This window comes from Corvus kubaryi, unplaced genomic scaffold (assembly GCF_017639235.1).
Source record: "Corvus kubaryi isolate FWS band 111438036 unplaced genomic scaffold, C.kubaryi_AGA036_p1.0 136, whole genome shotgun sequence".
Lineage (NCBI taxonomy): Eukaryota > Metazoa > Chordata > Aves > Passeriformes > Corvidae > Corvus > Corvus kubaryi.
Window position 1 is genome coordinate 8906407 of NW_024580670.1, and position 21794 is coordinate 8928200.

At 59.0% G+C, this 21794-nt stretch overlaps 1 protein-coding gene across 7 annotated transcripts; it reads right to left on the minus strand.

Annotated features, from left to right (window-relative positions):
* Positions 1 to 888: 888 nt before the first annotated feature.
* On the minus strand, positions 889 to 21644 carry USP19 (ubiquitin specific peptidase 19). Of its 7 annotated transcripts, none has more exons than XM_042015895.1 (27): positions 18100 to 21641; positions 17700 to 17944; positions 15883 to 15939; positions 14671 to 14799; positions 13988 to 14121; positions 13272 to 13679; positions 12712 to 12979; positions 12426 to 12582; positions 12253 to 12324; positions 11627 to 11742; positions 11090 to 11298; positions 10604 to 10805; positions 10388 to 10521; positions 10043 to 10201; positions 9852 to 9962; positions 9578 to 9688; positions 9325 to 9426; positions 8966 to 9106; positions 8665 to 8783; positions 8303 to 8440; positions 7849 to 8213; positions 7070 to 7180; positions 6307 to 6523; positions 5847 to 5999; positions 5577 to 5740; positions 5318 to 5496; positions 889 to 1098 (listed from the first exon to the last, which is right to left on the minus strand). In XM_042015895.1, exons 2-27 carry the CDS (start codon positions 17806 to 17808, stop codon positions 958 to 960), a joined length of 4206 nt encoding a protein of 1401 aa, XP_041871829.1. In that variant the 5' UTR covers positions 17809 to 17944; positions 18100 to 21641; the 3' UTR covers positions 889 to 957. The 7 variants fall into 7 exon arrangements, with proteins under 7 accessions (XP_041871829.1, XP_041871820.1, XP_041871804.1 ...); XM_042015886.1 differs by having other exon boundaries at positions 11090 to 11304; positions 18100 to 21640; XM_042015870.1 differs by lacking the exon at positions 889 to 1098 and adding an exon at positions 3188 to 3462 and having other exon boundaries at positions 11090 to 11268; positions 18100 to 21644.
* Between the last annotated feature and the right edge of the window lie 150 nt (positions 21645 to 21794).

A 21794-nucleotide genomic window follows, 5' to 3' on the forward strand; every position in this document is an offset into this window, starting at 1 on the left:
CCCGTCAAGCCGCGGGCGGGTGGCGCGGCCAATGGGGCTCGGGCAGTGGGGCGGGCGTTCGCTGCCTGTGCCGCCGCGCGGGCGGGCGGCTCAGAGCCGGGCTGCGGGGCCGGCGCCGCGCGGCCGCTCCGGGGCTCTCTGCGCCGCGGCACCGGGCGGCGGCGGAGGCAGCGACCGGCCGCACCGCCCCCCGAGCCCCATTGGCCGCGCCACCCGCCCGCGGCTTGACGGGACTTGCAGTCCCGACGCACTGGCACCGGCCCCCGGGCGAGGCGGGAGCCACGGGGGGACAAGGAAGACCCTGCGGGATTCCGGGCACTACGGACAGCGGGGACGGCGTGGCAACGGGGGATACCGGGCACGAGGGACACAAGGCAGCAGGGCACACCCGGGGACACCAGGGAGCAGGGCGCTAGGGACAGCAGGCGACAAGAGAGGCAGCGGGGGATGAGGCACTTCAGCGCACAACAGGCACTAGAACTCCGGGACTTGCACGTCTCGCCGCACCGGGGCACAACAGAAGAAGACACGAGGCACTAAAGCGGCAGGATTTGCACCAGGAGACACTGGACAACAGGGTGCAGCCAGCAGCAGAGCACGCAGAGAGGCAGCAGGCACCGGGGGACACTGTGTCCCCCACTGCTGTGGAGTACACCTGGCAATAGCACCAAGAAACACCGGTCCCTGAGGGATCTTAGGGAATACCCAGCACCAAGTCACACCAAGGAACACTGGAGCACGAGGACACCTGGGGCAGCAGGGTGCTGGGGGTCCCAACAGCAGACTGGGGCATGGTGCCCTGGCTCACCAGGGGCCCGAGAGATAGCAGGCAGCAGAGGCGAGTGGAGTTCAGAGAGTTTAATGAGCGCAGGACAAACCCCAACCCCCTCCCCCAACCCCCCATCCCTCCAGTGCCCGGCCTGGCCCACAGCCCCAGGCCAGGCCCCCCACAACACCCTAGTCGACTTCTTCCATGCTGCTGTAGGAGGGGGCTGGGCGCTCGGCGGGGCTGGCGAAACGCTCAGGGAGGCCTTCCGCAGCCAGCGGCGAGGCTCCTTCGGGGGCCAGGCCAGATCCGAACGGCACCGGGGGCAGTCCCTGCAAGCAGAAGGTGGGCATGAGAGGGAGACTTGCACCCCGCCCACCCATCTCCCTCCCTGCTCCTGGAGGGCTAGAGGGGTGCCTGGGGGGACACAGCCCCTCAGGGTAGGGACCCCACGTGCAGAATGTGCAGCCCCTGGGCTTAGAGAGCAGAAGCTGGTGGCAAACCCCACAGCAGGGCAGAGGGAAGCATCGTGCCCAGGGCTCCTGGAGGCAGCCCCTCCAGCCCAGCAGGAGAGCCAGGCTGCAGCACACTCCCGCCCCAGGGCTGCTCAGCCAGTGCCAGTCAGAGCAGAGCCCTGCACCCCAGCATGGGCGGCAGTGACGGGCCATGGGCAGGCTGCCAGCGCCTGCCAGAGGTCTGAGGAACAGTGCAGGGCCAGAGGGAATTTCCAGGGCTGAGAGCACCTTGTCAGGCCTCGCTGCTGGCCACCCACCGCCAGTGAGGGCAGGCAGGTGCAGGCAGCAGCTTGTGGGCCCCAAGCCTGGGGCACCAGCACCAGCTGGAGCAGAGGTCAGCCCACTGGCGCCGGGCACTGACTCAGACCCACGAGGCCAGCACCACGGGTGAGCGGGGGAAGCCACCGAGACCCAGGGCTGTAGACAATGAGGCAACTGTTCCAGGACAGGCACCTCATGACCACAGCACAGCCCTGCCGAGCTCCCTGGCTGGGACCTGCTTGGGAGTGGAGTAAACCTCAGCACGTAGAGGAAGGGTGTGGGACAGAGGTAGGGGGAGTCCAGCTCAGGCCCCAGCCTAAAACACAGATGAACCTCTTCACTGCCAAGCATCCCTCCCAAGCCAGCTGAGGGCACAGCAGCAGAGACAGAAAAGAAAGTCACAGGGCTCTGAAGTTACCTCTCACACCCAAATACGCCAGAGCTGTCTGAGCCACGCTCAGCCAAGGGCAACACGTCTCAATGTCAGACACTGTTCGAGCTGCTGCCTGTGCCCCAGCCCCAGGGGACTGCCTGCTCTTGGCCCTGCTGGGCTCCCCACGCCCTGCACGTGTCCCGCGAGGCTACCACTCCACAGCTGGGACTAGAGCCCAGCCCGTGCCCCATGGCATGGGCAGGCAGAGCTCTCCCCTGAGCCTGCTACCACACAGGGTGCACCAGGCACCCAGCAAAGCCCAAGGGATGGTCCTGGTGCCAGCTGGGTCACAGAGTGGCCTCAGGTGACCCCAGTGTGGAGTCTCCGCCTCTGTGTGGGAGTCCCAGCACACAGGACAGGAACGCTGCATCTCTTTGGAAAACCTGGCTTTATTAACGCACTATGGTCATACCTGTGCTCCCTGACCCCATGCCTCTCCTGCAGCATGGGCAGCTGGTGTCCTTGCAAATGAGGTGCACACTGCCCTGAAGAGACCAACTCCCCCAGATGCTGCCAGCATGTAGCCCCAGGGACTGTTGGGAAGCAGTGGCCCACAGAGATGAGTGCTCACCACAGGCACCCCAGTCTGGATTGCCAGGCTCCCCAGCAGCTGTCCAGGGCTGAGCAGGGAAGCACACAAGCCCTAGGTGACAAGCCTGTCCAGCCCCAGCACAGGAGTGCGGCACACACCACTCCCAGTGCACAAGCAGCTGGCACCAGGAGGCTCAGCAGGAGGCTGGCAGGAGAGACTGGGCTGGCCAAGGACCACGGGTAGCCCCAGCTCTAGGGGTGCTCAAGGCTCCTGCAGCAGCACAGCTGAGAGAGGTGGCCAGCCAGGGCCCGTGTCAGGGCATCCTGCCCTTGCTGCAGCCTCCCGGCAGGTCTCCACTTCCTTCTTGGGAGCCAAGCAGAGATGGCTGACATGCCCGTGGGGCTCTCAGGTCCCAGTTTCACTGCAGCAGCAACATCCCTTCTTGAGCAGCAGGTAGTCATGAAGTCTGCCTCACTCCCAGTGGGCAGCAAAAGAAGGGCAAAGGAGCTCCAGGTTCTCGGCTGTGCCTTGGCAAGGCAGCAGGCTGGCCACACAGGCCTGCCAGCTGGCACAGGAGATGCCAGAGCAGACAGGCAGGAGCCGACAGCCCCATGCTTCCCTTGGCGAATCTTTCCCAGCGTCTTCTGTCCTGCTCTCATAGCATCCTAGGACGGCGCGTGCCTTGGCGGCCCTGCTCCTGCAGCTGGCCACGCGCCTGGGCCTATCTCCAGCGGGGCTGGTAAATGAGTGGGTAGAAGACGTTCAGGAAGAGAGCCACAATTGCGGCCGTGGTGGCCAGGACAAAGTATCTGACGCAGCCTTCATCTGGGTGCGGGGGGATGCCTGGACTCCGCTTCTGGCCACGGGGCCTCCAGGAGTTTCTTGCAGGCCTTTGGGGCGCCTCAAGCTGCAGCTCTTGTTCTTCAGCCTCCAGTTCCTGCCAGATCAGAGAAGCCTGCGATGTGGAAACCTGCGTCAGCACTTGGAGAACACAACGGGCAACACCCCTCGCCATCCCCCGGGGCAGGCAGCTGCCTGCAAGCCCAGCCCCGTGCCCAGCCAGCCCGCCTCCCCATGCAGCACCATCGCGGTCGCGCCCGCCCCCGCGGCTCTTCGGGGTCTCTGGTGTGTGGGGCTCCGGTGGGTGGCTCTGTGGGAGGGAGCATGGGCAGCTACCAGGCAGGGTCTTCACAGGACTGCAGGGAGTGAAGCCAGCAGCTGGATCCCGATGGAGCAGATGCACTTGCATTGGTGGGTCCAGGAGGCAAGGGAGCAGACAGCAGCCAATCACAGCCCAGCTTCTGTGATCCCAACAGGATCTTTCACATGACAGCCAATCCAGAGCCAGCTGGAGCAGCAGGAGCAGGAGGCGCAGTGCCAGTACAGCCAGTCACAGCTCTGCTTTGGTAGGTAGGAATGCTCTGACAACCAATCGTAGCCCAGCTTCCAGGAGGATTTTCCACAAGCAGCCAACCACAGCTTGGCCCTTCATGTCGGTGATCGTGCAGAGCAGTTAGGGCGCAGGTCTCTGGAGGGCACCCAGTGCCAGGGAGGGTGCAGGTGGTCCAGGGTGCTTGGGGACCTGCTGAGCCCCACTGGGATCCAATGCATCCCATTACTGCAGGGGAACCGGCGCTGCCAGGGGCCCAATGAGCCCCAGTGCCACAGAGCAACCTGATGAACCCCAGCGCCATGGGGCATACAGTGAGCCACAGGGCCAGTTAGGCCCCTGAAGGCTCTCACCACCAGTGTGCAAAAAGCAGTACAGCCTTCTCATTGCTCAGGCTGCCCCCAGTGAGTGGAGCTGCTCCAGGACACGCACAGCCCCCCAGGGCAGGAACAGCCCAGGCAGGCAGACACCAAGATGCCAGACAGCCCCCCCAGCCTCAGAGACAGACAGCTTCTGTCCCCAGGCAAGAGGGCAGAACTGCGATGCCTAACCAGCACTGGGTCAAGGGGAGCATGAGCCAGAAGGGCAGGGAGGCCAGGCCAGAAGGGCCTCTAAGGGCATACATGTGCAGTCACGCTGGAGATGAACTGAGCATTGTCCTCAGACTCTGTGGGCCTGCAGAGGTGCTGAGCATGGAGGGAAAAGTCTGCAGCACAACGATGCAGGGGGTCTGACCAGGTGGGCACCACACTGTGCCCCAGCCTCAGCCTTCCTGACTTTCACACAAAGATCAGTGTAACCATGCCCTACCACTGCATTCTTAAAGCACCCTGCCATCTGGCCCACCCCCAGTCCCTCCCTCCCAGGCCACCCAGCAACAGAGCACGCTCTGGCAGGTTTCTCTAGAGCACCCTGTGAAGGCTGCCAGGCCTCTGGCTCAGCACTGGTATTTACCTTTTTTGCACTTGGCTTGGCCCTGAGTTGGGCCCCAGCAGAAAGTGTCCCCCACCCTGCGTCAAAAGCAGCTCTGGAGAGCAAGTTCTTACTGCTCTCTGGCACAACCAGATCCTACTGCACTGCTCACAACCACTCCTCTAGTGCAGACTCCGGCAAGGCTGTGGCCCCTTCTTCTTCTACCAGTGCCCTCCCACCAGCAATTCCACACTGATGACCAAAACCAGCTCTCCTGTGATCCCTCAGGACAGGGACTGTCCCAAGCTCACAGTGAGAACGAGGCAAGACAAGCTCCAATGCCCAGCCGGCACAAGCTCTTTGGTATCAAAGGGGTGCAGGCACTGCACCACAGCTGCACCAGGCTCTCCGGGTGCAGGCAAAGATGGGCAGGCCCTGCATGTGGGCTCCTGAGCACATTTCAAGGCTCTGTGGCTCCAACAGTGCCGAAAGGGACGCAAGTGCTCACCTGGCTTGCAGCGGCTTCAGCAGAGGGGGTGCGCTCGGTGCGGTGGTCTGAGGGATGCCCTGGCAGGGGTCTCTCCACAGGAGAGTTCCTCCGGCGGTAGAAGAGGACATATGCATATCTGGTCACCACCTGGCTCTCATCCACCGTGGTGACTGTGCTGTCGTCAAAGAGCCGCCAGCCTGAGAAGGACGAAGGGTTAAGCAAGCAGACAAACCACGGCTGCAGGAGAAGGGGGGTGGTGAGGGTGACAGATCCTCACCTACGTCGCTGCGTTGGCTGTTCTTGTCGTTGGGCAGGCGGGTGTACGCTGTGTAGTGCCCTCCAATCATGCCTCCATAGTGGTTGATCACAGCGTACAGGTCATACATAGGCAGCTGCTGCTCACCCTTCCGACCAATGCAGAATTTGCTCAGGTCCAGGCTCCTGTGGAGAGACATGGTGACCATCAAGGGTGATCAGTGTTATGCAGGCCGGACTGCAGGTCAGCAGAGGCAGTGCCAACCCAGGCACATCGTCCCCAGGCTCTCACCGGACGGGAAAGTCCACCATGTCATTGATCTTGTCCCTCCAAATAAAGCTGCGGAAGGAGAAGCGCTTGAGCTGGATGATGAGGACGTTGGGCAGCCGCCATAACATCAGCTGCTTGGAAGCCTCACGGTGCTGCTTGCACTTGGGGCAGTACCTAGGGGAAGAGTGTGCTTGTTACTGGTGTGGGGAGAGCCTCAGTTCTTCCAGCTCAGCTCAGCCCCAGGGTCCCCACATGCAGGGCTGGCAGAGGGTATGTCGGAGGGCTCAGCCTCCTCTGTCAAGGGCAGGCCAGCACAGTCCTACAGAGCACTACCTTTGCTCCCTGCTGGCTTAGCCCTTCCCAGTGCACAGGGAGGGACAGCCCATCGTTCCTGGCTGCCAGTAGAAACAGTATGCAGGCCCAGGCAGCTCCCGGGAAACCCTGCTGCTGCTGGCTGGAACCCGCCCTGCGGCTTCCTCACCACGCTTCCTCTGGGGCCAGGACTTCGGGCTTGGTGAAGAGATTGAGGCACTGCTCCAGGGTGAAGTGGCCAGCCCGGGCTGCTTCGCTAGCTGAGCCTGGGTCCTCCACACACTCCAACTCCTTGGATTCTACCAACACGAATTCCTTGAGGCGCTCATTGTTCTTCCACACCAGGGCAAGGGAGCAGTCATCTGTCAGATCCAGGGGGGTGTCACCTGTGAAGGGGCACAGATGTCACACACATACTCTACCAGGTTGGAGCAGGCCACCTTGCTGGAGCAATCTTGCCCATCCCAGTTAGATACAGAAATCAAAAAGTGCTTCCAGAAAGGGACAGGTGCCCCCTGGCTAGGTTCACCATGCTGGGGCAGCAGAGCCCCTCAGCCTGCAGGGCTCAACACTGGCACAGCCCTCCGTCAGCAGCACCCTCACAAACAGCACTGGGTGTGGGCATTCCACTCAAACAAAGAAATGACCCAGAGGTCACAGACCCTCTGAGAATACATGAGGTTGGAAGGAATTGGCTTATTTGCTGAGGAGAGCAGGAATGTCATGCCCAAGAAGAGCTTCTAGGCAGAGGCTCTGCGCAGCAGAGCCCCTCCTTCCCCTGTCAGGTGCCGCTTTCACTGTTCAGTGTGGGCCACCATCACACCTGGGTTCACCTTGTGCCAGGCAGGCTCTGGCACCCTTGCCAGGCAGATCCACTACCCTGCCAGAGGTGGTAAGGGATGAAGGTGGCACTTTACAGGGCTCTGGCTCACCTTTATCTTCCAGCTTGTGCTCTCGGTTGGCAGCGTCGATCTTAGTGATGTAGAACTGTGTGGCGCGGGCATTCAGTGAGTCTGGAGTGTGCTGGTACCCAGGGATGGCAGCTGTGAACAGGCAGGGACAGATTTGTGGTGGTACTGCCTGTCTGCCCTGCGTAGGGGCCAAGAATTTGCAGCACCCCCACCCCCACCTCACATGCTACGGCCTTGAAGGGACACAACCACGTGCCCGTGTCCTTGACTATTTTTAGCAGGCGCCTGCCCCTGGCAAGCTGTGCTCCTCTGCCTGCCTTGCCCCTTCACTGCACATTGCTGCCATCCTGAGACGAATGTCTGGAAACGTGACAGCCAGGCAGCCGACCGCAAGAGGCTGGTCCCATGCAGCTGAGTCAGAGAGAGGGAAGTGCTTTGCTCACAGCCCCCAGGGGCTCAGCCAGCACCAGCTCTGCCTTGCTCCCACAGGACTCGAGGCTTCTGCCCGCCCCTGCCTTTCCACCTCTCCCACAGCAACACAGCGCTCCAGCCTCTTTCCTCATCAGGTCTCTGCTCTACACCCTGGGCTTTGCCAGGGCACGGCAGAGCGTGGGTAGGTAGGCATTTCAGGTGAGGCAGCACTGCCAAAACAAAGCTCCCAGGGCCTCATCTGTGTTCCCAAGAGTCTCCAGACCAAGCTCACAAGAGGAGAAGTGATGCTGTGGTGGGAGGTCACCCCAAGGAGGGAGAATCGCCTGAGCTCCTGGCACAGACACAGTTAGCACTTCAGCACCTCTTACCTTCTGGCTTGAGAGCTCTCTCATAGGACGGCTCTTTCTCACAACAGCTGTCATCCTGCGACTCCATGTGCTCAGAGAACCCTGAATCCAAGCTCAGCAGGGAACTCCTGGCTGTCAGGACCTTGCTCCGGACAGTGGTAGTATCCCCCGTCTCTGGGTGCAGCTCAGGCCCAGCTGGTGAGAGTGGGGGCTCCTGCAGGAGGCTGGAAGCCCTGTCCCCATCTCCCAGCTCAGGGGTGGAGGTGGCTGCTGCACAGCTGCTCTTGGCCAGGGGCTCCAGCTTGTCTGAGTGCAGAGGCTGCAGCCCCTGCTCTGGTGACATCCGGCCCAACTGGAATGGAGGCTGGAACACGCTGACTGAGTACCTGGGCAAGGAGGTGGGATTTAGAGCTGGCCAGACACAAGGCTGAGCTCAGCTCCAGGGCAGAAGCACCTTCCTTCCCTGGACTCTCACCTTGCATAGCCCTCCAGCAGCTGGGCCAGGCGGGCGTAGGTGAGGCGGGACTCGGGCACGCTGATGAGGAAGGGGAAACCAATGTTCTCGGGACGGCATGAAGCCTTGTGGTCTGGCCAGTGTGTTTTCTGACATGCCCTGTAACACATACAGCCCCTGCTGAACTCAGCATCCTTGAACAGCCTGGGAAGGAGCAGTGCAGGGCCAGAGGGGTGTGCTGGGGACAAGGGGAGCACCAGGAGTTCAGCTGGCTCCATCCCAAAGGGCAGACCCATCCCACCTTCTCCCAGCAAGAAGAGCTTTTCCATCCAGCCCTTCACAGCAGGAGACCCCCCTTCCTGCCAGGCACCAAGCCAACTCACACGTTGCAGTAACCGACTCGATAGCATCTCGTGCAGCGCTTGAGCTTCTCATCCTCTGGCAGCTGCTTCTTCTGGCAGGCCGCACACTTGGCAACAGGGCCACTGGGCACCTGCGGGCGCTGCAGGAGAAAGGACCCATTGGACAGGGAAGGGCAAGGACAGACGGGGGCAGGACAAGGCAGCCTCAGTGGGCATCCGTGTAGCTAATCGCCCTTGTGTGCGGTTCTGCTGCTCCTGCTCAGTCCCACTTACGGCTCAGCCTTCCTGCATCCCTCCCAGTAGTCCCAATATGCTTTCTTACCTGCTGGACCTGAAGCTCCACCACGCGCTCCTTGGCCAGCTCTGGGGACAGCACCTCAAAGCAAAGCAGCAGGTCCGTCGGCGAGACCGTGTCTAGCGAGTTAGACGGCAGGAACATGCGGTGGAAGTGATTCTTGATCACCTGCCAGGAAGGCAGTGGAGCATGGCCGTGTGAGGGCTGCCCTATGTGTCCTCTCCTCAGAGAGCCACAGACCTCAGCCTCACAGTGAGCTGTGGGAAGAGCAGCAGCTCAAGGATGCTGTGCTCAGCTCACCACCTCACAAAAGGGAAAGATGGACATCCCAGGCCCTACTATAGCAGCCTAACCCTCCAGAGCAGGTATCTGCCCAGCACTCTCACCTCTGCCAGGCGCAGGTTCTCTGGTTTCACGCGCACGCTGTGGGCCACTGAGTCAAGTACCTCCATGGCACTGGAGTTCTCCTTGCTGATACTCACGAGAAACTGCCACCGAGAAAGTGCCACATTAGTCACACCACACTAAGGCATGCCCTTACTTAACACAGGGCTTAGCCAGTTGGCACATGACCAGATGCCTGGGGCACCTCCAGGAGCATTCTCAGGCTCCCTCCCCAGGGTAGAAGGTATCCTTTACCTTGACTGGTTTCTTGTGTGGCTCCTTTGCAAAATAGTAGACAGTCAGCACCTTTTGCTTCTGTGGGAGGGGCACGGGGAGGTACAGGAAGGGGTCAAATGTAATAGACACCTGCAGATACAAACGCACACTCAGTTGTGGGAAGTTCTTGTGGCTGAGCAGCAGATCCAGTGGACCCAAGATCCAGCCTTGCCCTGTGACCTGTGCTCTCTGAGGGTCAGGAGACTGATTCTGCACAGCCAGGACAGGGACAGAACTTCCAGGGCTGCCGTACCTTGGAGCACACCGGGCACACAAGCTTGGATTTGTACTGGCCCTGGAAGAGGTCTACTATGAACGAGTCGTTCCTCATCTTGTGTCGTTGCCAAGCCTCCTCAGCTACCACCTGCAGGAAGAAAAGGCTTGGCACCTCACTAGACCACCCAGGCTGCTCTCCCAGTAACTCTGGGGGTGGAACACCCTCACCTCATCAGGCCTCCCATCCGAGTCAACAGTCTCTGTGTAGGGCTTGTTCTGGATGCGGTTGAGGTCCTCATGCAGGCCATCAAGCAAGAAGGCCATGAACTCCTGAGCATCATGCTGGGCATAGCCAGTGAACTGGCTGGCCTTGCTGGCTACAATTGCCTGTGGGGAGCACAGTCGTCAGGGCTGGCCAGCAGACCCCTGGCAGCACTGCTTGCCCCACACACAAACCCTGGCTGCACCCACACCCACAGCTCTCTGTGGCACTTGCAGGGCAGCCAGGTGCCCACAGAGGAATGCTGGGAACCCACAGCACTTCCTGCTGAGCACCAGTGCCAGGAGCCCTACCTTCAGTTTAGAGGGCTGGAAGGCGTGGTGTGTGCCCTTCCACAGTGCTCTGAGCAGCATGGCGAAGCCGATGGCCAGGCGCCCGCCCGTCCCCAGCGGGTTGTTGTAGTTGATTTCTGACTCAAAGGACCGATCTGTAAGAAATGCAGGAGCTCAGAGTGGCTGGCTTCATCATCTGAGTGGCCAAGCTCTGCTGTGCTCCCAGTGTGGGCTCACCATGGAAGTAGTCACGCAGCTCCCGGGTGTTGGACAGGGACTGAATGACACTGTTCATGAAGCAGGTGTTGCCCAGGTTCACCAGCCCTGTGAAGCCGGGCAGGCAGACCTTCTTCTTCTCATCCTCATCCTCATCATCCTCCACACTCTCGGCACTCACTGGGCTGTGTGTCATTGGTGGCACCATACACGTCGGTTTGGGCTGCCAAAGCAGAGGCAGGTGTGAGGGTGCGGCACTCAGGGAGTCTCTCTGGGAACACCAGAGGAACTCAAAAGCCCAAGAAACTCTCCAGAGAGGGCTGGAGCCATCACACCATCTCCCACTTGGACTGGGACAGACAGGCCAACAGCTGTCCCTAATCCTGCCAACTATGACTGAGGAGCACTGCCTCCTCCTCCAGGAATACTTTGCCAGCCTCCAGAGTGACACTGAGGAGGTGTCCCTCTTTCCCCTATCCAGGTCAGATCCACTGTGGCCACACTCACCGAAGGAATATGTGGCTCTTGCTTCACTGCCACGTGCTCTGGGGCCGTACGGGCTGCCACGCCATCCAGAGCCCCATCTTCCACACGCGGCTTCTCTTTGTCACTGGTTCGGGCCTCTTCCTTGCTGGAGAGGGGGTGCTGGTTACTGCCCGGAGGGTTCTTATCCAGAGGGGTAGGGCCTGTAGGCATGGCAACCTTTGCACCACCCACTGCACCTTAAAAAGGGGGAAGGGTGGGCCTGTGGTTAGCAGCACCACGCGCTGCCCACAGTGGGGCTGAACTGCTCAGTCCACACTTGCACACAGGCTCTCTTCTACCCCTCTTTCCCGTGAGCAAGGGAAACAGCAGTGCCCTTCCCCTATCACTTGGCTCACACTCTGCCTCACATCCCTCCTACCTGCATCCACTCAGCCCCTCTACTTCCCCACAATCCCATGCCAGAGGATCTGGCACCAGCTGGCAGCTGGGAGTGGTGAGGAGGGCCCATGCCCCACTGCGGTGCAGCAGGCAGGCAGGACAAGAAGGCAGGGTGCAGACCTCGTGTGGCTGGAGCCTCCAGCCCTCCCCAGCGCTGGCTCTGGCGTTTCTTCAGGCAGACATCAATGCGAGACACCGTGAAGTTGTACGTGCACTGGTCTGGCTCAATGAGGTTCCTGTAAGGCACACAGCAAGTCAGAGGTGCCCCAGACCCGCAGCAGTCTCAGACATGCCAAAGCCTTTGCATGGCAGAGCCACGCCCTCCAGGCAGTAAGAACCCTGCTAGCACTGATCCTGAGGTAGCCCTGGCAAAGCAGGGTGGAAACCCTCAAGCCTGGCCACACTGAACACACAAAGTGCCCCTTTTCTGACATCCATTCTGCTTGGCTGCCTCCTGCTGCATATTCCACCCAAAGGACACACAGGCTGGTCTGGCTGTCCCCAGGAGCTCTAGAACAGTCTGGGGTGAACTGCAGGCAAGGAGGCACTGGGATTTCTTCCCCTGCAAGCCAGCACACAGCCAAGGCAGACCAGGCTCAGGGCACTAGTGCAGTATGGTGTAACTGAAACCTCCAGATGCAGAAATGAGCATTCCCTGCACAGAACCGCCAGCTGGGACTGGTTCCTGTTCTAGCACTGCACTCTCACCTCCGTTGTCCTGGTGTGGGTTAGGACAGGAGTCATACCTGAGCTTCACCTGCCACCGGAACACCGTGTGGGGCCCACAGCCAGGATGGAGACGAAGGAAGTTCATATCACTGCAGAGAAATTGGGAGTGAGCAGAGGTGAACAAAGAAGTAGCCCAGCCACAATCAGGAGCTCTGCAGTAGCCTGGAATCATCCCGAGACAAACTTGTACCTCGTCTGAAACACGAGCGTGAAGTCTTGCTCCCGGAACAACACCTTGGATGTCTCCTTGTGGATCTCCTTCACATAGACATGCACCACCACCAGATCGTTGCCCTTCTCGTATGAGTCATTCTTGACAAAGGTCAGGCTTACAAAAGGTTCTGGCTCTGAGCAAGGAAAGCCATGGAGAGAAAGGTTATCTTCCTTGCATGCTGAGGCTGCAAGCTGACCCAGGAAAGGTCCTGAGCAGATGGACCTTCCTGACCAGGCTCACTCCATAGGCTCTGGCCACTCACCATCAGCTGCTGCTTCCAGACCCACATCATCCTTGGACCAGTCCCTCTTCTCACCATCTCTGCCCATGGGAGGGGTGCCCACTGGGATGGCCTTAGAGCTCTCTCCCAAGACAGGCAGGCAGTCCCGGCTCCGCAAGGCCTCAGCAGGGCTGCCTGGCTGCAGGACTCTCTTCTCAACACAGGCGGCAACACGGTGGGGGAACACCTCCGTGGTAGCTGCAAGAGGTGGCATCTCCACTGGAACAGTCTCCTTGGCCAAAACCACAGCCTTTCAATACAGAAAGACACAGTGACACACAGACACTGTCACCCCTGGGGTGCCCTAAGGCACAGCTCCACACCACCTGCTTCCCCCACACATCCCATGCCAGCTCAGCCCCATTAGCACCACAGCCCAGCAACTGCAGGGTCCTCACTTCACCTGCTCCTCCACCACAGGTCCTCCTGTCAGCCCTCAGCATCACGGAGCCCACCTCATCCCCATGGTCAGGGATGGGTCCTGCATCCCCTACAGGGCTGAGGAAGCAGGGGTACCCAGGTCCAGCCAGGTCCCCAGGTACCTTCTCCAGGGGCAGTGAGAGGTCTGCAAGGGCCGCGGGTGCATCGACCTGGCTGGCTCTGACGTTGCGGCGGCTACTGGCCCTCCCGCTGTGCCCTTTGCTGGGCTCCGTGTTCCCGGTGACTCTGGCATTCAGCTCCTCTTCAGTGGGAGCCACTTTGAGGTATACTGCCCGCTTGGCGCTGGGGCCACTCTGTGTCCCTGGGCTGGCTGGGCTTTTCCCTCCCAGGGCCTCACTTCTTCCCGGAGCACGCTTGGGGTTGGAGGGCTCCCGCCGGGATCTTGGTGGCTCTGTGCCTTCAGCCCTTGGCTCTTCAGGGGTCAACTCCGCAGAAGCAGCTTTCTCTTTCCCATTTTCCCAGCATGCGGCCCCTTTGGCCAGTTCTTTGGATCCGTCTTTCCTTTTCTTCTGTAAAAGGCAATGCAGCACAGTGGGAAGGTTATTTAGGTAGCAGCACCTTTCAGGCTTCCTATCCTCACGCTCACTCCCCCTTCCCAGACTGCACCAGGACTCTACTCCAGAACCTGGAGATGCATGGCAGGCAGAAACAGGCATATGACTCCCTGGGACAGTGACAGATGGCTCATGCAGCATGTGGATGCAGGATGTGCCCCACATTGCTCCCTGGGCAGCTCAAAAGTAGGGGGCTCAGAGGTCACCCCAGCTCCCCAGGGCTCCATAAGCTCCCTTAAAAAGGCAGATCATTCCCTCCTCACCAGAAGTGAAGACCAGTTATGGAGTGGGATCTTCTTCTGAAGTACAAGCTGTAGAAAGTTGCCCTTCTTGCACTGGACCTTGCTGCAGGAGCTCTCGATCTCCTCATAGAACTGACAGCTCCACTGGCGCCCGTCTGTAAAGCAGAGGGGAATCAGTACCTCAGGCAGTGCTCCAGGCAGCTGTCACCTAACCCACAGCACCCTTTCACCTGCCCCCAGGATGAAGGAAGCACTCATTCAGAGCCAAGAAGGCTGCAGGCAGGCTGCCACCATACCCCAGGAGCCTTCCAGGGCTCCAGCCAGCTTCCCTGAATTTGCTTTGTACATCTGGCTGGCCTCCTTCCCAGCGGGAAGGCCCTGGGCCTCCCTGCCCTCAGGGGCACAGTAATTTTTCCAAAGGATACCCGGGACTGACTCAGCCATCCCAGCAAGCAGGGGACAGAGACGCACCGGCGCAGCAGTGGGCACTTGTTCACTTGGCACAGAGGCCAACTCCTGCCCTCCCCAGCTCTACAATGCTCTCCTATCAGCCCTGTCTGCTGCCTGAGGCTGTGCCAGCTGACAGCAGGGCATTGCCTCTGAGGGAAAAGTCTGATGTCTTCCTGCTGCAACCCCATGCTTGGCCCAGAGCTGTGCCAAGTCCCAATGGAGAAATGCCTGCAGCAGTTGCTCTATTTCCATACCTGGTAGTTTGACCACACAGTCTGTGTCAGTGAAAGCAGCATCTACGTCCTCCGCCTTCAGAGCTCCACTGCCCAAGTTCAACTTGATAATGATCTCATCGGCATTCTGCTTCCAGTCTAGCAGCAGCTCTAGGGAAAGGGAGGGAAGCATCACCCACTTGCTGGGGTATGAGCCTGAAGTGCCCACTCCTTGGCCGGGGAACAAAAGCCTGAACACACACACAGTTAAGGAGGTCAGCGCAGGAACAGAGATCATGACAGTTAAATGGGACCTGCCCTCGTCACAGAGGGCACAAACAAGAGCACGTGTTGCAGCAGGGCAGATGAATCCTGGTAGGAACCAGAGAGGCCAGAAAGGCAGTGCTGCTCTTGGCATTGCCACAAGCAGCAGCGGCAGCTGGGAAGAAGGGGTGGCTCCTGCCAACAACAAAACAATTATTGCTTTCCCAAGGAACGAGGAAGCCACAGAGTTACTCTGGGGGATTTAAGTGGACTCTGACCACAATCAAAAATTGCCACTTCCCCTTTGCATATGCAAACCAAGCAGCCCAGCTGCAACCATCAAAGCACTGTACTCCTGTCAGGTGAGCATGGGTAACATGGCTGAAACATCAGCAGGCCAGCCAGCCAGGTAAGTACACTGCAACAGGTGAAAAAAGAGTGCAGCAGTGATACTCCAGTGCAGGCAGAACTTTGTGTGCCTGCCAGGCTCCAGGTGTGGCCCTGCGGTGCCCTGAAGTCTTGAAGGCAAAAAAGTGATTTCGATCACCTTGATTTCAATCAGGTTTGTTCTACCCCTGGGGCACGAGGATGTCCTACTCTGTCCTCAAAGCAGGCCTGGACTGAGACAGAAACCAGCCAATGCTGCCCACAAGGTGACACAGCTTGGGATGTTCCCAGCTCATAGTGATGTCCTGCTCACAAAGAAGCAGAGCAGGTGTCAGCAGTGAGATGTCCCAGGGCTGTGCTCCACAGCACCATGACACCTGAGTTGCAAGCAGCCTGCCACATGCCCAGGGCCTCTTCCTTGCAGACAGCCCCTCTCCACCCCTGGGAAGGCCACATACTGTTAAGATAAATGCTGAGGCAAGGGAGTGCTCAGGTTAGCTCTGCTCAATGCCAGAGCATGGCACAACAAGGTGAGAGCTTCAGATCCCTTGGCAAGGGCACTCCATGGCCGTGCACTGGCAGCTGGCACACACCTCAACTTACCCTCCTCTGAGTCCTTCTCCTGGGCAGTCTCAGCCTGCTCGAGCTCAGGGCAAGACACTGGTGGGCAAAGAAGCAGAGCGCAGGCAGGTGTGTCATTCTGTCACCTCACAACACAGGCCAGTAAGCTGATGCCCAAAACTTCACACATCACCTCCTTCTACCCTGAATCCGTGTCCAGGCCTTTCATTCTGCATGTGCTGCTCATCTCCCTCCTCTGCTTTCTCACACTTCCAGCAAGTCAGCCTCAGGACAGCTGCTCCAAGCCATACCACCATATCCCAGTCTAAGCAGAACCACAGTGGGAGCAACACAATACTGCACCATGCAGGCAGGTGCTTTCTTGAGGCACATCTCATTGTGGAGCTTGTGGCATCCAGGCTCAGCTGTGTGGCCCAGCTTGGTGCACCAGACCCCAGCCCCCAGCCATATAGAGGAGTCCTGTCTTGATCTGACAGAAAGAACCTGGTGTTTGGTCATCCTCAAACCAATTCTGCTGTAACCAGAGAACCACATGGCCCAGCTGCACTTTAACATTTCCATTCCTGCACAAGCTGCCAACATCCACATCTGAAACTTCCTTCCAGATCAGGGTGGGGAACCAAACTGACCTGACACCTAATCCCTGCTCTCCACAGAAATACCTCCAACAGCCAGAAATGTCTCCAGGCCTGCTCTACCCACCCAGGACAGTGAGCTCTGCCAGGCAAGGCACCCAAAACAACAGCACCTTCTCCTGGAGCAGAGAAAGAGTGCCAACAGGAGCTGTGGTCTCCACTCGGGAATACTCAGAGGGCTGTCACTGCCTCCCCTGACTGGCTACAAACCAGTAGGAAACCTCTGCTGACCACCACACCGCTGGTGCAAAGGTGCCGGTGGGGCTGGCAGGGTGAGAAGCATAGCAGTGGCACTGCCTGGAGGATCTACAGCCCCTCATCACCTCTCACAGAGGGGATGGGGGCAGCATGGCTGCCCTCAAGGAGGCCCCTACATCAGAGGATGCAGCGAATCAGGCCCTACAAGAGGTGTACTCCTCCCACGTGAGAGAAAGCACAACGCTGTGCTCTGCACTGTGGGATTTCGCATCAGGGACTGTGCCTGGCTGCTCTGGCACAGACCTCACCAAGCACTCAATTACCTTGGCCTATAAAACACCCTGTGATTTTGAGGTTACAACAATCATAACAGAGCAGGCATGGAAATCAAACAGCTTTTCAGAGCCACAGAAACTCTTGCCGGCATCCTGCCCACAGGCATTCCCTGCACCTGAAGCATCATTTTTGTCAAAGGATACATGGCAGTTACAGAAGGAATTACTCTACAGCAACTATTTCACCTGAGCCACACCTTATCCTGACTCAGAAGCTAAAGCACCAGCCCCACCCGCAGGCCTTGCACACCCGGTCACTGCCTCACAACACCTGGCCTCAGCAAACCGATGGGAAAGAAGCAGCATTGCCTCCAGCTGCAAGAGCACCCACAGGTTTCAGTTCCACTCCTGCTGGATTGGGGCAGATCACACCCAGTCAAAAGCAGAGTCTAGAAACAATCACCAAGGCCAACTCCGAACTTTAGCTAACAAGGCCACAGACCCAACCTTCCTAACATCGCTGGGGCTAAGTAGTGCCCAAAGGAAGGAGGTTACAGGTCCAGGGAGGACACTGTGTCAAAGAAGATCCCACATCACAGGGGTTACCATAAGCTGCAGGAAGCGATTAGTCAAATCTGCTTATCCTGCAGCAGATGGCTGCGAGGCTCCCAGGCTGCAGGGCTGAGACACTACGGGCCCGCTCACCACAGTGATGCTAAGGGGCTCTCACCTTCCTTGCTTTCCTGATTGGCTCGATCCTTCTGCTTCTTCTTGTTGGTAGCATCATCCAAGCCCCGAGACACTCTCCTCTGGCCAGGGGCATTTGTGCTGCTGGACATTTTCAGCCGTTTGGAGGACACAAACAGCCCACCGGGGTCGGTTATGGAGTCTGGGTCAGGGGTGCGACGTTTTCTTCCTGGCCCAGCTATCTTGGCGACTCTCTGTGGTCAAACTCTCTGGCAAGGAAGTAGTGGCCTAAAGAGAGGAAAGAGCGAGCATGGCAGAAGGAGCAGGTGGAAAAGGCCCAACAGCATCAGGATCCACTCTTTGCCTCAGGGCCAGCGCGCTTACATGACCTTCACCGTGGTGTTTATGGGAAGCCCCATGCAGCACTCAGTGAGGAAACCTACCTCATCACAGCTGCTACAATGCTTACTGCCAAAAGCATGGGCTTGTCAGAGCTCCCAACATACAACCGGGGGTCTTCAGTATGTGCCACGCATTAAAAACCTGGAAAGCAAGTGTCATGCTCATGGCTCCCACTACAGCAACACTGGCCCAGAGGAGCCGCTGGTGCTAACAACACCTGGAGACACAGGCAAGGGTAAGGACATGAGGAGGCCTGGATCTGCAAAACTGAGCCTCCAGAGTCAACTGGGGGAGCCTGTCACATAGCTTGGAGCAACAGCTATTTCAGTCAAACAGTGTCCTGTGTAACAGGGCCAGAATAGGAGCCAGTAACGCCCTAAGAAGGAAGCAGGCCTGAGACAGTCTCCCATGACAGATGAGAGCAGAGCTCCCTGGCAAAAGGAGAGTTCCTCCCCCTTCGCCCACTAGCCAGGAGTTTAACCAGTATGACTGCACCTTGAATATTTATCTCCCAGCCAGTTTACAGACAGCGTCAGCGGGGCCTGGCCTGGAAACAGGACACCTCTGCTCCTTGTGCCCCAGGAAAAGAGCAGGCTGAGCAGGGCACGTAGGTTGCTCACCCCTGCCCCCTCAGACATGCCCTCCCTACAAAGCCAGCTCCCCTACAGGGTTTGGGAGCTGCTGGCCCAGGGGTCTGTTGCACTCATCAGCATCACCCTGCAATGTTCAGGGCTTTGAGAGAGCAGAACTGAAACAACCCACTGAAAACAGTCCCATTGGAGGTGTCTCCGTGGAGGTGGTGAGAGCAGAGAGCTGGGGAGGCTTCCTCCCTCGCTGCCCCGGCTGCACACCCTGACCCTGGCAGTGCTCACCAGCCTGCAGGAGTTTGCAGCAGGGAGACAGGCCCAGCTGCACAGATCCTGCCCACCTCCATGTGCCAGCTGCCTGCCGCAGCTCCCAGTGCACTGATTCACAGGCATCCCACGGCCCGGCTCCCATCTGAGGACATGGAGCCGAGCCCAACAGCATCTTTGGCCTAGCCCAGCTCCACTGAGCCTACCTCTCCCTCAGTGGGAGGCAAGCTGCCCCTCAGGAACACCCAGTTCTGCTTTCACCCATGCATCAAGCACAGACCCCTTGCTGTGCGTGGGCATGGCCAGTGGCAGGAGGGACCTCCAAGGGAGACACTCGGTCAGAGGGAGGACGCTGCCAGTCCTGTACTGCCCACCCCACGTTGCCAGGGCATTTGTGTTCTAGAAATGTTTGGGGCAACAAGTAGCCACAAATGTGGAGCTATAGCCACAAACTGAGAGGGACCCCAGAGAGCAAAGCAGCCTGGTCTTGCTCTCAGCTCTGACAAAGCCAGGCCCATGACAGGTGCTGCATCCAAACCACTTCTCTTCAGGCCAACCTGCCCTCACAACCAAGAGCCACTGAAGGCAAGTGAAAAGCCGAGTCCAGCCTGACTGCCTGGCACAGACAACTCCTGCCACCCGCGGTGGAGAGTCCCAAAGTGACCGGGAGACTGGGATGCTGAGCAGGGTCCAGCATCAGTCCCAAAGAGCTGTGGGAGGGCAGCAGAGTCATCCCCATGCTGCTGCACACACTGGGTCTCTCCAGGATGCAGAAGCACTTCTGGCTCCAGAGGGAATGGGAAGGGCCCTCACAGCAGGAAACATGGCTGTGATTCTCCAGGCTAGACCCTCTGATGCCAGCTGCATGCTGTCACTCAGCTCCAGTCCCCACTGACACCCAAACAGGTTGGCTACAGATGCTTCCTGGTGCTGAAGAAGCTCAGCTGGGCTCAGCAAACATGGGAAAGCGTTTTTTGTTGTTTTTCTTTTGCCTCTAAGGTGAAAACCCCATGAGAAGTGGGACACAAGAAGCAGTGACTGCTTCATGCAGGGTCAGGAGAGGCTCTATTGCCTCCTTCCTCCACCTCCAAAGGGGTGGCACAGGGTAATTGCTAGGCAGGGTGAAAGCAAGCTCTGAGAAGGGTCCTGGAGGCTGAGAAAGGACAGGCCTCTGCCCAAGAAGTGGTGAGGAAAAGAGACAGGGTTGCGTGCCTCCTTGTCACTCCTCCAAGAGAAGCCTGCTGCTCTCATGCCTCACTGAGGGCTCAGCTCCCTTGGGTGCTCTGCTGACAGTTACTCCTCATGGCAGGCAGGAACCAAGGAGGCTGGAGCTCTGCCCATTTCAGCTGCCAGACTGATGGCAACCTGAGGCTGCTACAGGCACCTCAAGGTTTTGGAGGAGTGCAGGCAAAGCACAGGTTATTCAGGGATTAGAACAGGCAAACTGGAGACTTTTTGCCTTTCTGCCACCAGGAAACACACATACAACCAGCATGTTCAGCCCTTGGGTGCACGGGGGCACAGAGGTTTTGGCACCACTCCTGTTGGCACAGTAGGAGTCACTGTAGGGGAGAGATGGCAAGAGGCCACTCTGGCTAGATGCCAGGTGAACCTCTGGGAACTACCTGATCAGCTGGGCACTCCTACAAAACCTTCCCGGAGCCAGGGAAGCCTGGCCATGCTGCTACTGGGAGCAGAGGTGCCTCTCTGTCCTCTGCTCTCCCTGCCTTTGTGCTGTGGTGTGTACCAGATCCAGGTGCCAGCTGGGGCTTTCTCCCAAGTGTGTCTTACCCCAGAGCTGTTTCCCAACCCAGCTCATGCTGAGACTGCAAATATTTTGACTGGCCAGAGGAAAGGGAGCAAGAGGCCAAGGAGAAGGGCCACTCCTCCCCACAGCAGCACCAGACGGGGAGGGACAGAAGAAGGTGTTCAATGAGATGGAATTTGTGCCCCGTGTCTGGGGCAGGTTTAGCAGTTGGCAGGAGGAGCTCCCTGATTCGTGCCCACAGCACTCCCCAACAGTGCCCAAAGGCCTTTACAGGGGTAGCTGCAAAGAAGGTTGGCTATCCCAACAGCATCTTTTCCCTATGGACTTTTAGATCCTCCATGACCTAAATACAGTCAACAGAAACACGTCCCTCGTGCACACAAATACTTTTGTCACCTTCTGTTTCTTGTTCCCCTGAGGGATCAGAAATCCCAAAGCTCAAGGTTGCCTTTTACTTGAGTTTCTGGGCATACCTGACACACGGGTGGAGCCAGGGCAAGCACAGAGCCCCCTGGGGCAGCTACTCAAGCCAGCACTGTCACACAAAATACTTCCAACCCATGTGGAAATCACTGCGCCCCCAACGCATCATGACAGCAGTGAGCCTTGTGCTGAGTGAGGAACCCGGCAGGCCCAGCTCCCCCATTCTGGGGACGATCATAGAATGGTTTGTGCTGGAAGGAGACCTTGAAGATCATCTAGTTCCAACCCGCTGGCCATGAGCAGTGATGAGAGCGTCCAGACAGCAGCCAGCGGCCCCTGGCCCCCCGGGCGCTGCTGCCCGGCCTCGGGCACCGGAGGAGGGGAAAGGGACTGTGAACGGTGTCTGTGTGAATGGTGTTTGTTTGAACGGCCCCGGCGGGCAGAGCACGAGGTCACAGCGCCGGCTCCTGCCCGGGGCTGCCGCGCTGGGCCCGTCCTGCCGAGCCCCACTCTCAGCCCCCGCCGCCCCAGCTCCTGCCGCCTCGCACAATCTCTCCACTCAGGCCTGTCACAGGCCGCCACCACCGCCATCCGCCGCCTGCCTCGCTCTCCGCCGCCCCGAGCCCCGCGACCACGGGCCACATCCCGGCCTCCCACCGCCCCCGGGCCCTGCCCGCCGCCGCGGCCCTCA